The 19,349-nt window shown below is 47.9% G+C and overlaps 1 protein-coding gene across 1 annotated transcript in view; it reads left to right on the top strand.

Moving 5' to 3' along the window:
• The window catches only part of kcnq3 (potassium voltage-gated channel, KQT-like subfamily, member 3), a gene marked incomplete at its 5' end in the record, with an annotated part of 60,201 nt that overhangs the window by 34,834 nt on the left and 6,018 nt on the right, over window positions 1-19,349 (top strand). The window contains 9 exons of the mRNA XM_079750319.1: window positions 11,387-11,477; window positions 11,991-12,117; window positions 12,740-12,912; window positions 13,338-13,511; window positions 13,801-13,911; window positions 14,509-14,604; window positions 15,098-15,192; window positions 15,687-15,713; window positions 18,738-18,961. Coding sequence (XP_079606445.1) covers window positions 11,387-11,477; window positions 11,991-12,117; window positions 12,740-12,912; window positions 13,338-13,511; window positions 13,801-13,911; window positions 14,509-14,604; window positions 15,098-15,192; window positions 15,687-15,713; window positions 18,738-18,961 — 1,118 coding nt within the window. The remainder of the gene's footprint in view (window positions 1-11,386; window positions 11,478-11,990; window positions 12,118-12,739; window positions 12,913-13,337; window positions 13,512-13,800; window positions 13,912-14,508; window positions 14,605-15,097; window positions 15,193-15,686; window positions 15,714-18,737; window positions 18,962-19,349) is intronic.

Below are 19,349 nucleotides of genomic sequence, written 5' to 3' on the forward strand. Positions count from 1 at the left end.
CCTTCGGTCGCAGACAGAGAGCTAATCAACGCGCGACGAACAGCTAACAGGCCACGGAGCCAGCACGGCAAAGTGTAGCTAATAAACATAGTGGTTGACACTGATTGCTTCCACATCGTCTTGGCAACAGTGGAATGGGCCCGCCAACCTCTGAGGCAACCAGGTGACAAATTGATGCATTTGCCAGGAGAAAACACAATGTTCTCTGGTAAGAGGGGGAAGGATTGTCTGGGAACCACAGATCTCTCAATCTGTTCCCGTTGGTGTAAATATTTCTTTGATTTATCAGTGAGAGAAATTAGACATCTGTCAGATGAAAAGATAGACCGTTCTATTCTTTTGTTTACCGTGGTCCTGTGTAAGAAGTACTGTAGTTTTATGTTGGTGTTGTAGTACGATGCTGTCCCTGTAGTGTGTTTCAAGGTATACTGTAGTTCTGTGTTAGTAGTACTCTAGTTTTATATTAGTATTGTAGTAGGATACTGTCCCTGTATTGTGTTGTATACTGTATTACTGTGTTAGTACAGTAGTTTTATGTTAGTATTGTAGTACTATGTTGTCCATGTAGTGTGTTTCAGTGTATACTGTAGTGCTGTGTTAGTACAGTAGTTTTATGTTAGTGTTGTAGTGCTCTCTCTGTAGTGTATTTCAGTATATATATTTCTATATACTCTGGTACTATGTTAGAGTAGTGTTACGGTTCTATTATTGTGGTACCATGCACCACACTAGTCCTTGGGTTTAAATCGATTTACCTTTACACACACACACATACTCCCATCACACACACACACACACAAATACACATACTCAGACTGGCTAATGATAAGGCATGACGATGCATTTGGGTCAGGGTGTCTGAACTTCCCTCTACCCTGTAAACACCCCGCGGGCGTAGCTCCGCCCAGGCTACTGGTCACGTGACCCTCATCCGCCCTCCGTCTCGTTAGTATCTGACGGTGAAGGATGAGGGCGTGTCTCTGTGGCAACGGAATCAAAGTGATTGATGAGCAGCCTCCGTCCTCCGGCGAACGAATAGATCATGGGAGAGTCAGTACTGCGTAGGGCTGAAGTGCCAGTACTGTCTGTAGCACTGTCTGTAGTGCTGTCTGTTATACTGTTTGTTGTACTGCGTCCGGCTGTAGTACTGTCTGTAATACTGTCTGTAGCGCTGTCTATAGTACTGTCAGTTGTACTGTCTGTTGTACTGCGGCGGCCTGTAGTACTCTCTGTAGTACTGTCTGTTGTACTGCGTCGAGCTGTAGTACTGTCTGTAGTACTGTCTGTTGTACTGCGTAGGGCTGTAGTTCTGTCTGTAGTTCTGTCTGTAGTAATGTCCGTTGTTTTGTGTAGGGCTGTAGTATTGTCTGTAGTACTGTCTGTAGAACTATATGTAGTACTGTCTGTAGAACTGGCTGTTGTACTGTCTGTAGTACTGGCTTTAGTACTGTCTGTTGTACTGTCTGTAGTACTTGCTGTAGTACTGTCTGTAGTACTGCCTTTAGTACTGTCTGTTGTACAGTCTGTAGTACTGGCTGTTGTACTTGCTGCAGTACTGCGTCGGGCTGAACAGTACTATCTGTAGTACTGTCTGTTGTATTGCGTCAGGCTGTAGTACTGTCTGTAGTACTGTCTGTTGTACTGGCTGTAGTACTGCGTCGGGCTGTACAGTATTGTCTGTAGTACTGTCTGTAGTAGGGGTGTAAATCTCTGGTTTCCTCACAATACGATATTGAAACAAAAACAATCCATTTTTAATACAAATAATATAGTGCCACATTGCATTTAAACGCAAAAGTTTTTTATGGCTTAACTTAAAGAGCCTGTAATGATCTTTCATTTTGAACATAGACCATTCCCAACCTATCTGTGTGGAAAGTTTTCTTCTAAAAACGCACACTCGCGCTCAACATATGCTCGCTGTTGCTGCTTGTCTCGTTTAACTGGTGGACGGATACGTGAGCGGCTTGGCGCACTTACGCAGAAATAGTTTCACGAACACCCGCGCAAGGAGATTGTCAAAATAAAAGCGTATAATACAGCGATATGCATCGATGTTTGGGCATTGCGTTGATGCAGTTGGATCGTTCGCCAATCAATCGATGTATCATTCTACATCGATGGATCGTTACACCCCTAGTCTGTAGTACTGTTTGTTGTACTGCAAAGGGCTGTATCACTGTCTGTAGAACTGTCTGTAGTACTGTCTGTAGTACATGGTATGTGCTGTGGTACCATGTTAGTAGTGCAGTAATATCTGTGGTGCTATGTTAGAACTATGGTACTATTTAAGTACTGTGGTACTATGCTCAAACTGAAGTACTATGCTGGTACTGAGGAACTATCTGAGGTACTACCTTAGTACTGTGGTACTATGCTTGAACTGTGGTACTACGTTAGTACCGGGGTACTATCTGAGGTACTATGTTAGTACTAGCTTACTATCTGTTGCACTACTTTAGTACTGGGGCAGTACATTAGTAATGGGGCACTATGTTAGTAGACTATGTGTATGTTAGTCTCCTGTTGTCTGTGAGTACTAGTAGTTTGATCTGCTGGAGGTGTATTTAAATTATTGAAGTTGATCAAACTTGCGACAGCACATTGTTCCAAACTGCCTGTTCCCTGCTCACTCTGAAACTTGTTTCTGCTGGAATGACCCTAATTATACGACGAGGAAGAACAGTATAATTAGCACAGAGGGTTCTTTCAGTTTCCGCCGTCACTTTGCTGAAGACAAGGGCAGCGCCGTTTAACCTGGAGACAGATTCCAGGAGGACAGGAAGGAGAGAGGTGGTCACTTTCACACATTCCGATCTACGGTTTGGATCTCAAACTTTGTATGTCGACTGCTCTTTATTTGTTTAATTTTGACAAACATTCGGTCTCATATGTTGGAGGTCTCTGCCGAGCTGAAGGTGTTTTCATATCAGGTCTGCATTTCCGACGCAAGAGACACCGACGGCTTCACAGAAACCAATCTCATAACACACCTGACGAACGGCTCTGGGACCTACGCTAATCCCTGCTAATATGCCAATACGTTTCATATTATACTTAACATTTTCCCCCTTTTCATGGTCTCCAACTATTATAAAACCGTTCTTGGCAATACGTGACACAGTGATTATCTAACCTAATTTGTGTTGACTATTTTACCGCTAAACTCAGGAATAAGAGGGCAAGGGAACAGCTATATTCCTACAATATTTAATAGACTGCCTTTAATGTGCCAGTAGGCATCCCTGGGCCAGAGAAGGAATTATTACATAATTATATCCTATCTGGCTGAAGAATAACGAGAATCAAACTCTCTATTCTTGAGCTAATGCCAGCCTCAATACCAGCCTAATAGTCCTAATAATCAAATCCAAAACATCTCCCCTAACACTGTTGGTCTTCTGCTCCTGAGACCACGTTGTGATCACATCACCGGTCTGTCGTGAGCAGGCCAGAGGAACAGACCAGAGGAACTCAATGGTCCGTTCTCTAGAATCTGTAGAGGAGGTTCCTCTGGAACGTTCTCTAGAGCATTTAGAGGTGTTCATCTGGAATGTTCTGAGTGGATCACCTTGTTCTGACCGATGTGTCTCTGGCGGAACCGTGTGTCGGTCTGTCTTTCTGTCTGTGTCTGTCTGTCCGTCTGTCAGGCTGTCACGTGTGTGTCTGTGAGTCTGTGTGTATGTGTGTATGTCTGTCTCTCCGAATTGCCAGAGCTCTCTCTGTAGGATCTTCCGTCTGTCTTTCTCTCGGTCCGTCAGTCTGTCTCTCTGTCCCCTGCTCCGCTGCCCCCCCCTGCTGTGGAGATGTTCTAAAGTGGCTGCTTGTCTCGGGGGAAACTGAGCTTCACGATGACTCCGAAGGAGCCGTGGAGCCGGGAGACTCGGACACAACTTCCTCCGGAAGTTTGTTTGTCGTCTGTTAGAGAAGATTGCAGCACTCAGACACAGGCACGCACACAAGCACACACAGTAGCACACACACACACACACACACACACACACACAAACACACATACACACACACACACACACACACAAGCACACACACTTAAACACACATGCACGCACACAGGCACATAAGGTAGCAAACACACGCACACTTAAACTTGCACACACACACACTAAAACCCACAGGCACCAAACACGCACACGCACACTCAAACACACAGGCTTACACACTTACAGTAGAACACAGACGCACACACACAGGAACACCCACACCCATACACACAGGAATACACAGGGACACACAGACACTTATATTCTTTAATTTCCCAACTGGGATTAATAAAGCATATCTTCTTTACCCTCCACGCCCCCCCCCTCCCCGGAGATTTAACGTCAGGTGTTTTCTGCTTAATCATCAAATATTGAATAACTCTGACGTGGTTTCTCTGCTAACACCTCCCGCTGCGAGGTCACCCTTCCCCGAATCCATCACCCTCACTCACAGCCGCGCCCCCCCCCCCGCCTTCACACAGGAAACCTCCTTCCCCTCCTCCCATTCCTCACCCCTGCCTCACCCCTCTCACCTGAGGGACAGCTGCCAGCGAAGACCGGAGAATTATAACCAATCCCAGACGGGAAGGGCAATTTAGACTCTGTCCATTAAGCCCCGCCCCCGAGGTTCTGCTGAGTCATCGGGAACTAGCGAGCTAGCAGGCTATCAGGCTAGCACTCCTGCTGGGAAAACTAATGTAAAGGAGCAGATGTCCTTTCCCCACTTTGAACCCGGTGGGGGGGGGGGTGTGTAAGTAGGGCGAAGGTTCCACCATCATCAAGGTCATGCTTCCTCCCTCCAGCACGAACATATAAGGGATTAACCATCCAGTTGAGCTAGCCATTATTTCCGGACGTTGCAACCCCCCCCCCCCCCCCCCCCCCCTTATCCATGCAAACCTGTGACAGTTGATCATGCTGCAATACCACGTTTGACTAATTCCACATGAGTTGCTGTAAATTTGATTAAGAATTCGTTGAATTGTGAAATTGTTTTCATGTCTCCGTTCTGGTTGGACGAGACGTCGGTTGGGTTGTGATTCGCTGTTCCCTGGAGGAATATGTTGTTAAAGGTTGAATTAAACGTTTATTTACAAAATCATTCACAGGTTGCATGGTAGAAGAGGCAGGCCCACCAGCTCTCTCATTTGAATGAGAAGATAAGCTCTCTGTGGTCAAACCAAGAAGACAAGATGAGTTTAATATTGAATAGAATTTTTGGGATCTGTAGTTTGTGTCGTTTAAGGTCTATGGGAAAGAAAGGCATCATGGGTAGAATAACCTAATAGTGTTTGGTTTCCTGTCTCCCTGCTACTCTCTGCTGTGATAAACACTGAGCCAAAGCCTTCTCCCCTTCCTCCCCCATCCACTCTGACTCTCTGTCTCTCTCTGGCTCCTTCTCTCTGGCTCTCTCTGGCTCTTTCTCTCTCTCTCAGATGAAGGGTCAGAACTGCTTGGTCTCGCTTCCTTTATTAAACGTTTCTTAAGTCTGCTCTGACGAATGCCTTTAGAAGACATCAAGGTGTCTGGGCCTGTGCCTGTGTGTGTGTCTCTCTCTCTCTCTCTCTCTCTCTCTCTCTCTCTCTCTCTCTCTCTCTCTCTCTCTCTCTCGCTCTCTCTCTTGCTAAGACGTATGTTTTACCCATCAGAGAGCCCAGATGGGTGGAGCTCTGGTGATTCATTACTGTATGATGACTGATTAGGATGACTGATTATGATGACTGCCTCGTGATGAGGCAGATAGTTTGAAGTTGGAGTGTTGTCCTCCGCGAGCGCCCAGTGAGTCTCTCCATCTTGTCTTCTCCACAGCTCCTAACATAACGATACACCAAACACCAAACATTTCCACCTGACCATTACAGCAGAGGGTTGGCTTAGCTCAGGAGGTTGAGCTGGATGACTTCAAACTGCAAGGTTGCTAGTGTTGTGGGAATTTGCACCACGTCAATCGTTTTTGTCTAAACTGTTAAAGAATAGAGTCATATGAAATTATAACAAGTAGTCAAATTTATTTAAGTAATTAACATATAATAACATACAACAAACATACAGCAATCTGAAGCCTCAGGTGGGAGTTCGCCCTGTGTCTCTCTAAGAGCTTTGCAAGAAGAAGTCCAATGCATTGGCAAAAGCAAGGACTTCTTACATCGTGGCAGGCAGGTCTCAGGATGCGGAGTGCAGCTCTGCTCCCCAATAAAACTATCATATTGGTTAACCAGAGGGTGGTAAACAACAGATGGATCTCCTCATGTGTGAAAAGAGGGAGACGTAGCTGTGCCTTCTGAGTTGGAGCCTTTGACCCTTGACCTTCCCAAGGGTCAGGAGAAATGGAGTGTGAAAACATATTTTCCCATTACAGCTAGTTCAAACCCCAGCTCCTAGCTGAGTGTCGAGGTGTCCCTGAGCGAGACGTTTCACCCTAACTGCTCCTGACGAGCTGGCTGTCGCCCTGTGTAGTTGACAGCACTTTCGGTGTTGAAAGTTGCTTTGGATAAAAGCGTCTGCTAAATGGCCTGAATGAATGAATGAATGAATGTAACGGTTGTATACTTAATACTTCCAGCTCAATGGCAGTCAATCGGCTAAACTGTCCTTATTTCCTTAAAGAGAAAACCCATTGGATACCCCCCCCCACACACACACACACAAACACACACACACACAAACACATCCATGCACACAGACACACAAACAAGCAGAAGCACACAAACAAACTCACACACTCACATATATGTAGATACACACACAGATCCATGCACAGAGACACACTAACTGCTGAAGCACACAATCACACACACACACAAACACAATCATATACACAAACATCCGTGTTCTAAGTAACATGTAGCAGTGAGCTTTGTGATGATGAAGAGGACCTCTTTAGTTTAGGAAGTCCCCCCCGGCTCCTCATTAGAGGGTATGGATAGATCAACCACACACACAAACACGCACACACATACTCACATACACAATCTCACATGCACATAAGAAGAAACACACACTCACACAGGTATCACACACACATACACGCACACACGTACACTTGCATACGTATTACATCCATACATGCATACGCAAACTCACACTCACAAGCAGATACACCACAATCATGATGGTGTATCATACACTCACAGAAACACACACACACACAGATTCATGAACACAGACTCAAACATACAACAGGCAGAAGCACAGGAACACACACACAAACACACACCCACACGCGGTTTAAGTAGCATGTGTGAACTGCTGGCTGCAGCATGATGTGAAATATTCATGCTGTTATGGTTTCAGAAACCTACCATAGACACCTTGTACTGGGAGAACGACATGTAGTTCTGGGAGGGTGACAGGTTGTATTGCTCAATGGTACTGGTTGAACTGGTACTGGTCAATTCTGTTGCCAAAGAAACCAGGTGTCACTTCATACATCGGAGTCTGCTGCAAGTTGATTGATTATAAAACAATTATAATACAGAAACATTTATAAACAATGCATCTGCGGTGTCCACGGTAACCAGACCGAATACCAAAAACCATTCGGGTTCGCTTTGGCCCTTGCCACCTCATCGTCCCTTATCTTGTTTTAAATATTTTCATTCACGCGTGGAGATGTTGCTCCAAACCTTCCTCTCATCACTCCAGAACCTTCTGGATCGATCGGGTAACACTGAGAGCTCATCACCCGGCCGTAGATGATAATGTGTCTGTGTACCGGCCTTCCGGTTGGTTCTGCCTCCATGTTTTAATCAGGTTGGGTCCAGCTCGGACCAGGTTGGGCATCACTCCCTTATCTCAGGCACTCAGACACAACACATCCTGGGCAGGACTTCAACCGCCCGGGAGCCAATCAGAAGCCGACTCACACCTCCGTGCCTGCCTGTTATTCGCTCAATGGAAAACTATTTGCATGCACTTACTCACGCACGCACACACACACACACACACACACACACACACACACACACACACACGCACACACATTCACACACACATACACGCACACACACACACACACAACTTCTCACACACACAACACACAACTTCTCACTCACACAACACACAACTTCTCATTCACACACACACAACTTATCACTCACATGCACACACACACACATTCTCCCACACTCACTCTTTCCTCACAGCTAATGTATAACCCGTATAACTTAATTTCCTGTCTACGATTAAGGGGTTAAAATTCTAAACCAAATGGCCTTTAACATCCATCCATTCCTGAGGTACAAAGGATATTTCTATAACACACTGGATTGAACTCAAAGGGTCTTTAGAAACCCGATCACCCGGACAGGTGAGATAATAGAGGACTATTAAGAAAGGCCTAATGGTATCTCTGATGCATGACTTCCTTCTCTGTAATACATTTAGTAAATGACTATCCAGGGCTGGTTAGCTTCCAGGATGAGCTACACGCTATCTGGCTGCATTTTAATATCCTGTTGAGAAGCCTTTCAAATCAGAGTGCTCCTGGGTGAAGCAATGCACCTCTACTGAAGGGAAGTCAAGCAGCTAATGACTTCCGGTTGCCCTGATTGGTCGGGACCTGGCCCTGATTGAGCCGACGTCAAGCCCGTTCCTCCATTGGACTTTGAAACGTTAAAGAGAGAAATGTAACTTCTGTGCGCAAAATAAGTCCGGAAAATTAAAAAAACAGCCAGTGTGACTGCCTTAAGGAAACCCGATTTATAGCACTAAACTAAATAATTGAATTGCACAAAGTAGCAAGTAAAGAACTAGAAAATGCATTTCCTGCAGAAAATGCGGTGAGTGCTGTAGTACAATGTGAGGTTGAAAATATTTTTCTAATAAAGCCACATAGATTAAAACATAAAGAAAAGTTAAATGGCTTCAATCAAGCGAAGGAATTTGAACAAAAGTTCAAAAGTCTAAATGGAGTAAACAATGTAAACATGCACACCATTTAAGAAAAAGTAAATGGTTGGAAACAAATAAAGTGACAGCTAAATAAAAAGCGCAAAGCATTGCTAAAAATGCAGGAATGTAAAAGGTCAAATGTATTGCCCTGCACTGCTGGTGTGTGTGTGTGTGTGTGTGTGTGTGTGTGTGTGTGTGTGTGTGTGTGTGTGTGTGTGTGCGTGCGTGCGTGCGTGCGTGTGTGTGTGTGCGTGCGTGCGTGTGTGTGTTTAAGAGAATAGCGAGCCGGTGTGTGATTAAAAGTAGCCCAATAGAGCGGGAAAAAGAGCCCAATCTGGCAACACTACCTGAACGTCCTCCAAAATTAGCTCAATCCAGCGGGAATAAACGCCCAATCTGGCAACACTGCTGAACGTCCTCACGCTCCAGCGTCAACGTAAATCAATGAGACTAACTGAAAACGAAGCCGGTATGAAACTAAAACTGTAATTCTGAATAAAGTTTAAATGATATTGAAATTCCGTTTAGATAATATTGAAGTTACAAGTGTGTAGACTAACAAAGGTAAACGGTTGAAAATTGATTTAGTTGGGGGGGGGGGGGGGGGGGTGTCCTGCTTACTACGGTGAGGGTTTCATATAAATTAGCGAAAATTGTACCGCCTACGTAATTCGCGTTCGAAACATTACATCATCGTTCGACGCGATTGCCCATTGCCAGGCAGGTTTCAAAAAACATTTGCGCTCATGTTGCCAAAGACGAAATAACATAATACAGATAACACTTGTTTTTACTTCATATTTGTATTGTATTGAATTTAGCTAGTAAACTGAGTGTTTAAAGTGTATCATAGTCTAGCTAGCTTGTGTTAATACACTCAGTTTACTAGCTAAATGCGATTAAATAATTAAATACAATAAAAATATAAAGTTATCATCGCTAATAAATGTCATTTGTAAAATAAGTGTTATCTGTTTAATGATCTGTTTAATGCGAATGTTCGCGAATGTACATGAACCTTCCTAGTCATCATTCGAAGCGATCGTCCGTTGCCATGCAACGTGTGACGCGTTCGTCCGTTGCCAGGGAGTTTTGGAATTTTCAAGCAGTACAATTTTCGCTCCCGGTACAATTTTCGCCCCCCGGTATAATTTTGGCGTGACAACGCCACCAGAGGGCGCCCCCGACACATTTGCCGCCCTAGACGATATATATCTTTTTTCTTCCTCCATGGGCTCCTGACGCCGTCTGGGCCCCGGTGCAGTGCACCGGTTGCACCGTCGATATTTACGCTACTGGTTACGTCTTAAACAGTTAAATTACCAGAGGACGACTCTACCATCCTTCCATTGAAAAAATCTGAAAACAAGCGAGCGATTCCAAGCTATTCTGAATATTTTGAAATTTGAATTAAGTCTCTAGGTCAAAAATTGAGGAAGGAGATAGGTCCCAAAGTTTGTAGAGAATAGTAAAGAAAGAAAGAAAGAAAGAAAGAAAGAAAGAAAGAAAGAAAGAAAGAAAGAAAGAAAGAAAGAAAGAAATAATAAAACTTATGAAGAGCAATAGTGGAGCGCTGCATGCAGCACTCACCTAATAAGGTGTTTATATCAGCAGTGTTTTTTAATTAACATCTGTAGCAACAGTTTATCATCATTTGGCTTAAACATTTATTGTTGTGACATTAGGCCTAAATAGAAAAACACAAATCAACAGAATAACTGTCTGTTTCTCTGTGTCTGTCCCCCACTCTGGGCCCCGAAGCAAAGTGATGGATTGCAAATTTCAGAGCTCTCTGTATTAACAGATGCATTGACCTGCATGCTATCTGGAGCCTGAAACTTTACATCGATCCTAATCAGAGGCTGATGAGTCCCCTTAAACTGCCCTGGGTTCTCTGTTCTGGCCCTCCTGCATCCATTTGGGAGATGGATCCCCCTTCACTGTGCCTTGGACTCGGGCCCCCAGGCTGTGGCTGTAGCGTCAGGGACAAACGACCCCCAGCCCCCGCAGGACAGCCGTGATAGCCACTGCTATCACGGGAGGCTCAATTTACAACTCTGCTCCCGGCTTCTTCTGCTAAACTAATAAATGGTTTGGTAGCTTGGCCACGTGTGCGTGTGTCGTCGATTTGAAAGCTCCGATAGCCGAGGTGAAGATAGTGTGTTTGTGTTACTATTTATCTGATCAGGTAGCGTATTACGAAACGACGAAGTAGGCGCTGTTGTTCTGCTGTCTGCCGAGCGCTTGTCGCACTCTAGTGGTGGCGGAGGGACACTACACGTTAGACGCTGAACTGAAGCGTTCTCATTGAGTCACACGGTTTGTCTTCGGAGTCAGAAAAATGTAAAAATAACAGCAATACGACAAACAGCTCTTTTATTTGATTCATGTTTTAATAATGAGACATTTCAGTAAAGTGTCTTTAAATAGCCTGTCTCCGTGCCTCAGCTGGTGTTGAAAATGCTCCTCTATCTCTGGTGTCTGCGCCTCAGGTTCCTGATCGTCCTGGGCTGTCTGATCCTGGCCATCCTTACCACCTTCAAGGAGCATGAGACGGTGTCGGCCCAGTGGCTGCTCATCCTGGTGAGGCCTCCACCGCCCCACCATCACCCCCTGCCATAAGTGGTCTTCAGTCCATAAAAAAACCCTGTTTCTTCTTCTACACTTGCAGCATGTTGGGGATTTTTGTTTCTATTCTTTTAAAATGGCAGTATAAGAAACCAATTCATTATCATTATTTAATTCATAAACACATTTTCAATTTTGCATTTGCAGAATTATGATTATCACATCAAGGGCCTCGCACATAAAGTCACCTACTGAGTGACTGAGTAGGAGTACAGACGGTTAATGTTCCACAAAAGGAAAAAATGCAACATCACCACAAGGAAAGAAAAATGTATAAATATATAACTCCAACATTTAAAGTTAATATCTGAATCAGACTTAAAGCTGCACTATGAGACTTATCTACTGCAGCTATTAACTCCATAAAAACATATCTAATTTATACATATTTAACTATGCCCCCCCTCACTGCCGCGGGTTTGAAACCCAGCGGTCCGACTCACGGCCTGCGTCTGCTCTGACCTCCAGGAGACCTTCACCATCTTCATCTTCGGGGCAGAGTTCGGACTGAGGATCTGGGCGGCAGGATGCTGCTGCCGCTACAAGGGCTGGAGAGGACGGCTGAAGTTCGCACGCAAGCCCCTGTGCATTCTGGGTAAGGTCAGAGTGTTTGAGGGCAAGGCACGATAAAGGTCAGGCGTTCGATTCCCTGCAATGTGCTTGGAATTTCAACCCGAAGCTAGCGGTTCTCTTCCGGTTTCTTTCACCCTCTCTCTCTCTCTCTCTCTCTCTCCGGCTCTTTGCTTTGTTCCCTTTGTGACGTGAAGGTTGGCACTAACCCTGCCAGTGTCAGGGGTTCAATTCCTTGTATAATCCAGTGCATAGAAAGCAAGGCACTGACATACATCACTGGGTAGGGGTTCTATTCCTGGTGTGACCTAGTACGTACCGCGAGGCACTAATACATCACAGGGTAGCAGTTATATTCTGTGTGTAGCCTTAATAGGTTGAGCAAGGCATTAACAGTGCCAGTGCTACCCACTGAGCTACACAACCCAAAGAGCTTTATAACCCTCAACACTGGCAGTGTCTCTTTCTACCTGGTGTGTACACCGCTACAGGTGTAATTGGTCCTCGTTAGGGTTAATTAGCGTTCGTTAAGAGCTTGATGTCCACACGATTTGTCATCACAATCATTAAGTCCCCCGATAGTTTACACTGATTACGTTCTTAATTTTGTGTGTCCCCCCCCCCCCCCTCCCCAACCCAACCTCCAGACATCTTTGTGCTGATTGCCTCTGTGCCGGTGGTGGCGGTGCGTAACCAAGGCAACGTGCTGGCCACGTCGCTACGCAGCCTGCGCTTCCTGCAGATCCTGCGCATGCTCCGCATGGACCGCCGCGGGGGCACCTGGAAGCTGCTGGGCTCGGCCATCTACGCTCACAGCAAGGTAGGCTAGGCTAGGCTAGGCTATATATACTAATAAAAAGGTACGCTAACAGCAAAGTATGGAACACTGGTGGCAAGGTTTGTTTACTTCTGCTATTAGCATGTTGTGCTAGGTAACGCTACATATGCTATTAGCAAGGTATTCTATTCTAGGCTACGTATGTTAACAACAAAGTAGGTGTCTCTGACGGCAATGGTACATTTTTTAACCTGTGCTAGGAGCAAGGTATGCTAGCAGAAGGTAAGGGAAGGTTAGTTTACCAATGCTAGTAGCAATTTATGCTGGGCTACATACGCTAACAGCAAGGTGTGTAATTCTCTGCAGTGTTTTGCTTATGTGTACTTGTTTTAGTTTTTTGTTTTTCTTGTGTCTAATGTGCGTGTGTTTGTGTGTGCATGGGTTAATGTACACACCTGTACCCATAGGAGCTCATCACAGCCTGGTACATCGGCTTCCTGTCCCTGATCCTGGCCTCCTTCCTGGTGTACCTGGTGGAGAAGGATGACGGCACCATGGAAGTGTCCGACCCCGACAACCCCACTGGCCAGCCCCAGACCCAGGACTTCGACACCTACGCCGATGCACTCTGGTGGGGCCTGGTATGTACATGGAAATATGCTTATTACATATTCTGGAAAATCAATGGATCCGACGGGCCGCTTAGCAGCACCCAGGAGATGGGGTGTGATGAGGGGAATCAGCACAAAGCGCCGGCTCACAGCTTGGAGCAAAAACACAGCGCAGCAAGAATTACTTTCACTTTCACTTTTGACTGACTTTGTTTACTTTCTTTCTTGATGGGCTTTTTGTTCCTCTGTGGACGAGCCAGGAGAGTCTTGTCCGGTCTCGGTGTTGTGGTAACCCCCTGCAACCCGTGTTTGTTGTCAGATCACGCTGACCACCATCGGCTACGGAGATAAGACGCCCAAGACGTGGGCGGGACGTCTGCTGGCCGGAACCTTCGCTCTCATCGGAGTCTCCTTCTTCGCCTTACCTGCAGTAGGTCACTCTGTCCAGCTGTAGGTCACTCTGTCCTGCAGTAGGTCACTCTGTCCTGTCACTCTGTCCTGCAGTAGGTCACTCTGTCCTGCAGTAGGTCACTCTGTCCTGTCACTCTGTCCTGCAGTAGGTCACTCTGTCCTGCAGTAGGTCACTCTGTCCTTTAGGAGGACACTCTGTCCTTCAGGAGGTCACTCTGTCCTGCAGTAGGTCACTCTGTCCTGCAGTAGGTCACTCTGCCCTGCAGTAGGTCACTGTGTCCAGCTGTAGGTCACTCTGTCCTTCAGGAGGTCACTCTGTCCTGCTGTAGGTCACTCTGTCCTGCAGTAGGTCACTCTGTCCTGCAGTAGGTCACTATGTCCTTCAGTAGGTCGCTCTGCCTGCGGTAGGTCACTCTGCCCTGCAGTAAGTCACTCTGTCCTTCAGTAGCTAGAGTCTAAACAGGAAAGTAGCTGTACAAAAATAACAAGGACAACACTCAACTTAATAGTTCTAATGAAAGTAAAGCTACCGTTGAATTTGCGCTCCTGTTCTGAAATGAGATGAACGGGTGATGCTGACCAACGTGTTGTGTTGTGTTGTGTTGTGTGGTACCAGGGGATCCTGGGCTCCGGTCTGGCTCTGAAGGTCCAGGAGCAGCACCGGCAGAAGCACTTTGAGAAGCGCAGACACCCAGCCGCCGGCCTCATCCAGGTAACACCCCTGGGCGTCGCTCGCGGCGGGGCTGGTGGTCCGTCACCATGACAACCCTCCAGCCTCCCTCTGCGGGGCTGGTTGTCAGTCACCATGACAACCCTCCAGCCTCCTGCTGCGGAGCTGGTTGTCAGTCACCATGACAACCCTCCAGCCTCCCGCTGCGGGGCTGGTGGTCCGTCACCATGACAACCCTCCAGCCTCCTGCTGCGGGGCGGGTGGTCCGTCACCATCACAACCCTCCAGCCTCCCGTTGCGGGGCTGGTGGTCCGTCACCATGACAACCCTCCAGCCTCCCGCTGCGGGGCTGGAGGATGAGTGTGAAAATGAGCAAATGGGAAATGAGTACGACGTCAGTGTGTTGGGAACAAAGCGCAGAGGTCATCCTGTCTTTGAAGTGCGTTAAGTGTGTGGAACTTTGCGATGCTGGTTCCTGTTTCGACATGTTGAACGTGAACACGTGAACACATGAACTGTTTTGCTTTGTCTACAGTCTGCCTGGAGATATTACGCCACCAATCCAATCAGAGACGACTTAATTGCCACGTGGAGATTCTACGAAACCATCATCTCGCTGCCCTGTTTCAGGCAAGGATCAGACCCAACCTGACACCTTCCCTGCATGTCGTTCGCACCGGACGTCCATGACTCGTTCGTTTCTACTACATGTTGGATGTGCTTTTTTTTTATTTGCGTTGTTTGATTTATACTTTGCCATCGTTGGTGCCTCATCCCATGTGTGTTGGTTTCTTTGTTTTTAGTTTGCACGTTTATCATAAACCTCAGCCGGAGTATTCCATGGATCACTGCATCCCTGGAGAATGTACTGCCTCATATCCACGAGGTACACACAGTGGTACATACACGGTGATACTGCCCAATCACAGTCCTCAGTGCCCTGTTTAGAGTGCAATTACTTTCTGCTCCGTACCTTGAACCAGGAAGTTAATGACTTAATTACTTTAAAACTTTTAACAAAGCGTGAGGGGATCAGACCATGTCTCTTTAAAGTGAGGGCTTCAGGTGTTGTTTTACTTCCTGTTAATCCTGTGTCGTGTCATCGTCCCCCCCCCCCCCAACAGGAAGGACCTCGTGGAGGGGGTTTCAAGGTAGGCTACCGTTACCCACTTCCTGCCTCACTAAGATAAGTAAAGTTCGTGCCCTGCCATTCTGATGGTGCTTTAATTAGTTCCCAGGATGGTTGAAGAACCTCCTAGAATATTCTCCTCCTCCTCTGGTCCTAGCACTTTCTCCTCCTCCTCCTCCTCCTCCTCCTCCCCTCCTCTCCTCCCCCTCCCTCTCCTCCTCCTCCCCCTCCCTCACCGCACCTCCTCCTCCTCCCCCTCCCTCTCCTCCTCCTCCTCCCTCTCCTCCTCCTCCTCCCCCACCCTCGCCTCCTCCTCCTCCTCCTCCTCCTCTCCTCCTCCTCCCTCTCCTCGTCCTCCTCCCCCTCCCTCTCCTCCTCCCCCCTCCTCCTCCTCCCCCTCCCTCTCCTCCTCCTCCCCCACCCTCACCTCCTCCTCCTCCCCCCCCTCCTCCTCCTCCTCCCCCTCCCTCACCTCCTCCTCCTCCTCCCCCCCCTCCTCCTCCTCCTCCTCCTCCTTGCCCCCTCCTTGATGTCCAGACTGATCTGCAAGGTGTCAGCAGTGATGATGTGTGGCTCTGAAACTGCGTTTCATCCCATAAACTCTCTGGCGACCCACTTCCCTAATCGCTGCTGCCCCTCAGCCTGCACACGTACCCCTCATTTAGTCTGGCCCGGGTTTAATTTAGAAACCCATTACGGTCTCCATTAGTCACCTCCGGATGATGAGTGACAGGTTTACGAGGGGGAGGCGGGACCTGGGTTATTTTTATGGGGCTACGATGCAGGGCCTGGAAGGTTCGTTGAGATCCGGACGAGACGGATTCTGATTGGAGGATGGGGACTGTGACATCACACTGACGATGAGGATGGTAGTGATGATGATGACGATGTGATGGTGAAGACGATGAGATGGGCACAGTCTGTCTCTCAGTGTTCTCCTCCCTGTGACCCGGGCTTTATTTATTATAATTATTTTACAATTATTGTACAATTACAATATATTATATAAGAATAAATGAGGGAGAAGGAGAGAGAGGGCAGAATATAAAAGAGAGAGACAGAGAGAGAGAGAGAGACAGAGAGAGAGAGAGAGAGAGAGAGAGAGAGACAGAGAGAGAGACAGAGAGAGAGAGAGGCTGACATAGAGAGAGAGAAAGATTGAGATTCAGACCCAGGACAGTCATCAGAAGTCCTCTCTATATCTGTCTATATCTATGTGATGTAGCACATAGATATAGAGCTATGTGCTAGGACACGCCCTCCCTCTCCTCTCTCTCCTCCTCCACCCTCTCTCCTCTTCCTCTCTCCTCTCAGCGCCCTCATCCTCACTCCCCTCCCCGGGGTCTCACTCCCCCTAGAGCCCCTCGTTTACCCCCCCCCCCCCCCCCCCCCACACAGAGCTGCCTCTCACACCCCCACACAGAGCCAGTATTGTGGTCCACGGTGGGAGCACACCGGCCCCGAGCGCCCCACGTTAGAGAGGCCTGGCGGGGCCTGGGGCCAGGTCCGGTTACCCCCCCAGGACCACGGGGTCTCACTTTACCCGCCCGCCTCGGCCCTTTGTGATACGCTCCGGACTGGGGGGACAAAGGAGAGCTGGGCCGTGGTGCTGGTGGTGCTGGGTGGTGTTGGGTGGTGCTGGGTGTTGTTGGGTGGTGTTGGGTGGTGCTGGGTGTTGTTGGGTGGTGTTGGTGGTGCTGGGTGTTGTTGGGTGGTGTTGGGTGGTGTTGGTGGTGCTGGGTGGTGCTGGGTGGTCTTGGTGGTGCTGGGTGGTGCTGGGTGTTGTTGGTGGTGTTGGTGGTGCTGGGTGGTGCTGGGTGGTGCTGGGTGGTGGTGGTGTTGGATGGTGTTGGGTGGTGTTGGGTGGTGCTGGGTGGTGCTGGTGGTGCTGGGTGGTGCTGGGTGGTGGTGGTGTTGGATGGTGTTGGATGGTGTTGGGTGGTGTTGGGTGGTGCTGGGTGGTGCTGGTGGTGCTGGGTGGTGTTGGGTGGTGCTGGGTGGTGTTGGGTGGTGCTGGTGGTGTTGGTGGTGCTGAGTGTTGGGTGGTGTTGGGTGGTGTTGGTGGGGCTGGGTGGTGATGGGTGGTGCTGGGTGGTGTTGGGTGGTGCTGGTGGTGCTGGTGGTGTTGGTGGTGCTGAGTGTTGGGTGGTGTTGGGTGGTGTTGGTGGGGCTGGGTGGTGATGGGTGGTGTTGGGTGGTGCTGGGTGGTGCTGGGTGGTGGTGGTGGTGCTGGGTGGTGTTGGTGGTGGTGGTGGTGCTGGGTGGTGTTGGTGGTGTTGGTGGTGCTGGTGGTCCTGGGTGGTGTTGGTGGTGTTGGGTGGTGCTGGATGGGGCTCAATTGAAGAGATAGACTCCTAAAGGCTTAATGGTTTGTGAATGCGATTAATCCCTGATTTCCTGGGATTAGTACACCTCACTTATCTTATTTTATCTTAACCAATGCCGCCTTTCAGTACTTTGTTGTGGTTATTAACTTATCTCATCTGGCAGTGGGAGGTTGTTGGTCTGACGCCCGGCTCCTAATGCTCACCCTTTGAGCAAGGCAAAGGCTAAGAGCTGAACAGGCAACACTGAGCTACACCTCCACGATGTCACTGTAGTATAGTGATGTACTACTATTACTGTAGTACAGTATCACTGTAGCATAGTGATGTACTACTACTACTGTAGTACAGTATCACTGTAGCATAGTCATGTACTACTGTACTAACTATTACTCTCAGAAAGTAGTAGTGTAATGTACTCCTGTACTACAGTATTACTGTAGTACAGTATCAAAATAGTATAGTGATGTAGTACAGCAATGTTCTACAGTAATAATATTACTGGAGCACAGTAGTACAATAGTAGTAATTTACTTCTATACTACCGTTACTTATTAATTATTCACCTCCATTTAGTAAGAAGTGAACTATGTACATGATAAACTGATCTCTCTCTTTTTTCTCACTCTCTCTCTCTCGCTCTCTCTCTCTCTCTCTCTCTCTCTCTCTCTCTCTCTCTCTCTCTCGCTCTCTCACTCATCCTCTATGTCTCTCTCCCTCAGTAAGCCCGGGTTACTGGAGCGTGTGCGTCTCCCCAACGCGCGGTCCTCCATCAGCGTAGCACGACGGTCCCTCCCCTCTGGTAACGCCGGCGGTAACCCGGGCAACGCTGACTGCATCGAGGAGAGCACCTCCAAGGAGCCCAAGCCCGCGGGCTTCAGCGGCCGCGAGCGCTTCAGGACCGCCTTCCGCATGAAGGCCTACGCTCTGCGGCAGAGCTCCGAGGGTGCGTATCCATGGAGACTGGGTCGCCTGACGGTTCACCGGGAAAACCCCTGGCGACGGGTTCCAGAGGTGTTCTCATCCGGTTGTGTTTCCATGGTAACAGATGCCGGAGTAACCTGGAACCCCTTACAACAGGTTCTAGAGGTGTTCTCGTCCGAGCGTGATTCCATGATAACAGATGCTGGAGAACCCCTAACAAAAGCTTCTAGAGGTGTTCTCAGCTGGCTGTGTTTCCATGTTAACAGATGGTGGAGTCACTCTGAACCCCTAACGACGGGTTCCAGGTGTGTTCTCACCTGGGTGTGTTTCCATGGTAATAGAGGCTGGAGTCACTAGGGACCCCTAATGACTGTTCCTGGAGGTGTTCTTACCCGTGTGTGTTTCCATGG

The sequence above is a fragment of the Pollachius pollachius genome (genome assembly GCF_949987615.1).
Source record: "Pollachius pollachius genome assembly, chromosome: 14".
In the NCBI taxonomy this organism is placed as follows: domain Eukaryota; kingdom Metazoa; phylum Chordata; class Actinopteri; order Gadiformes; family Gadidae; genus Pollachius; species Pollachius pollachius.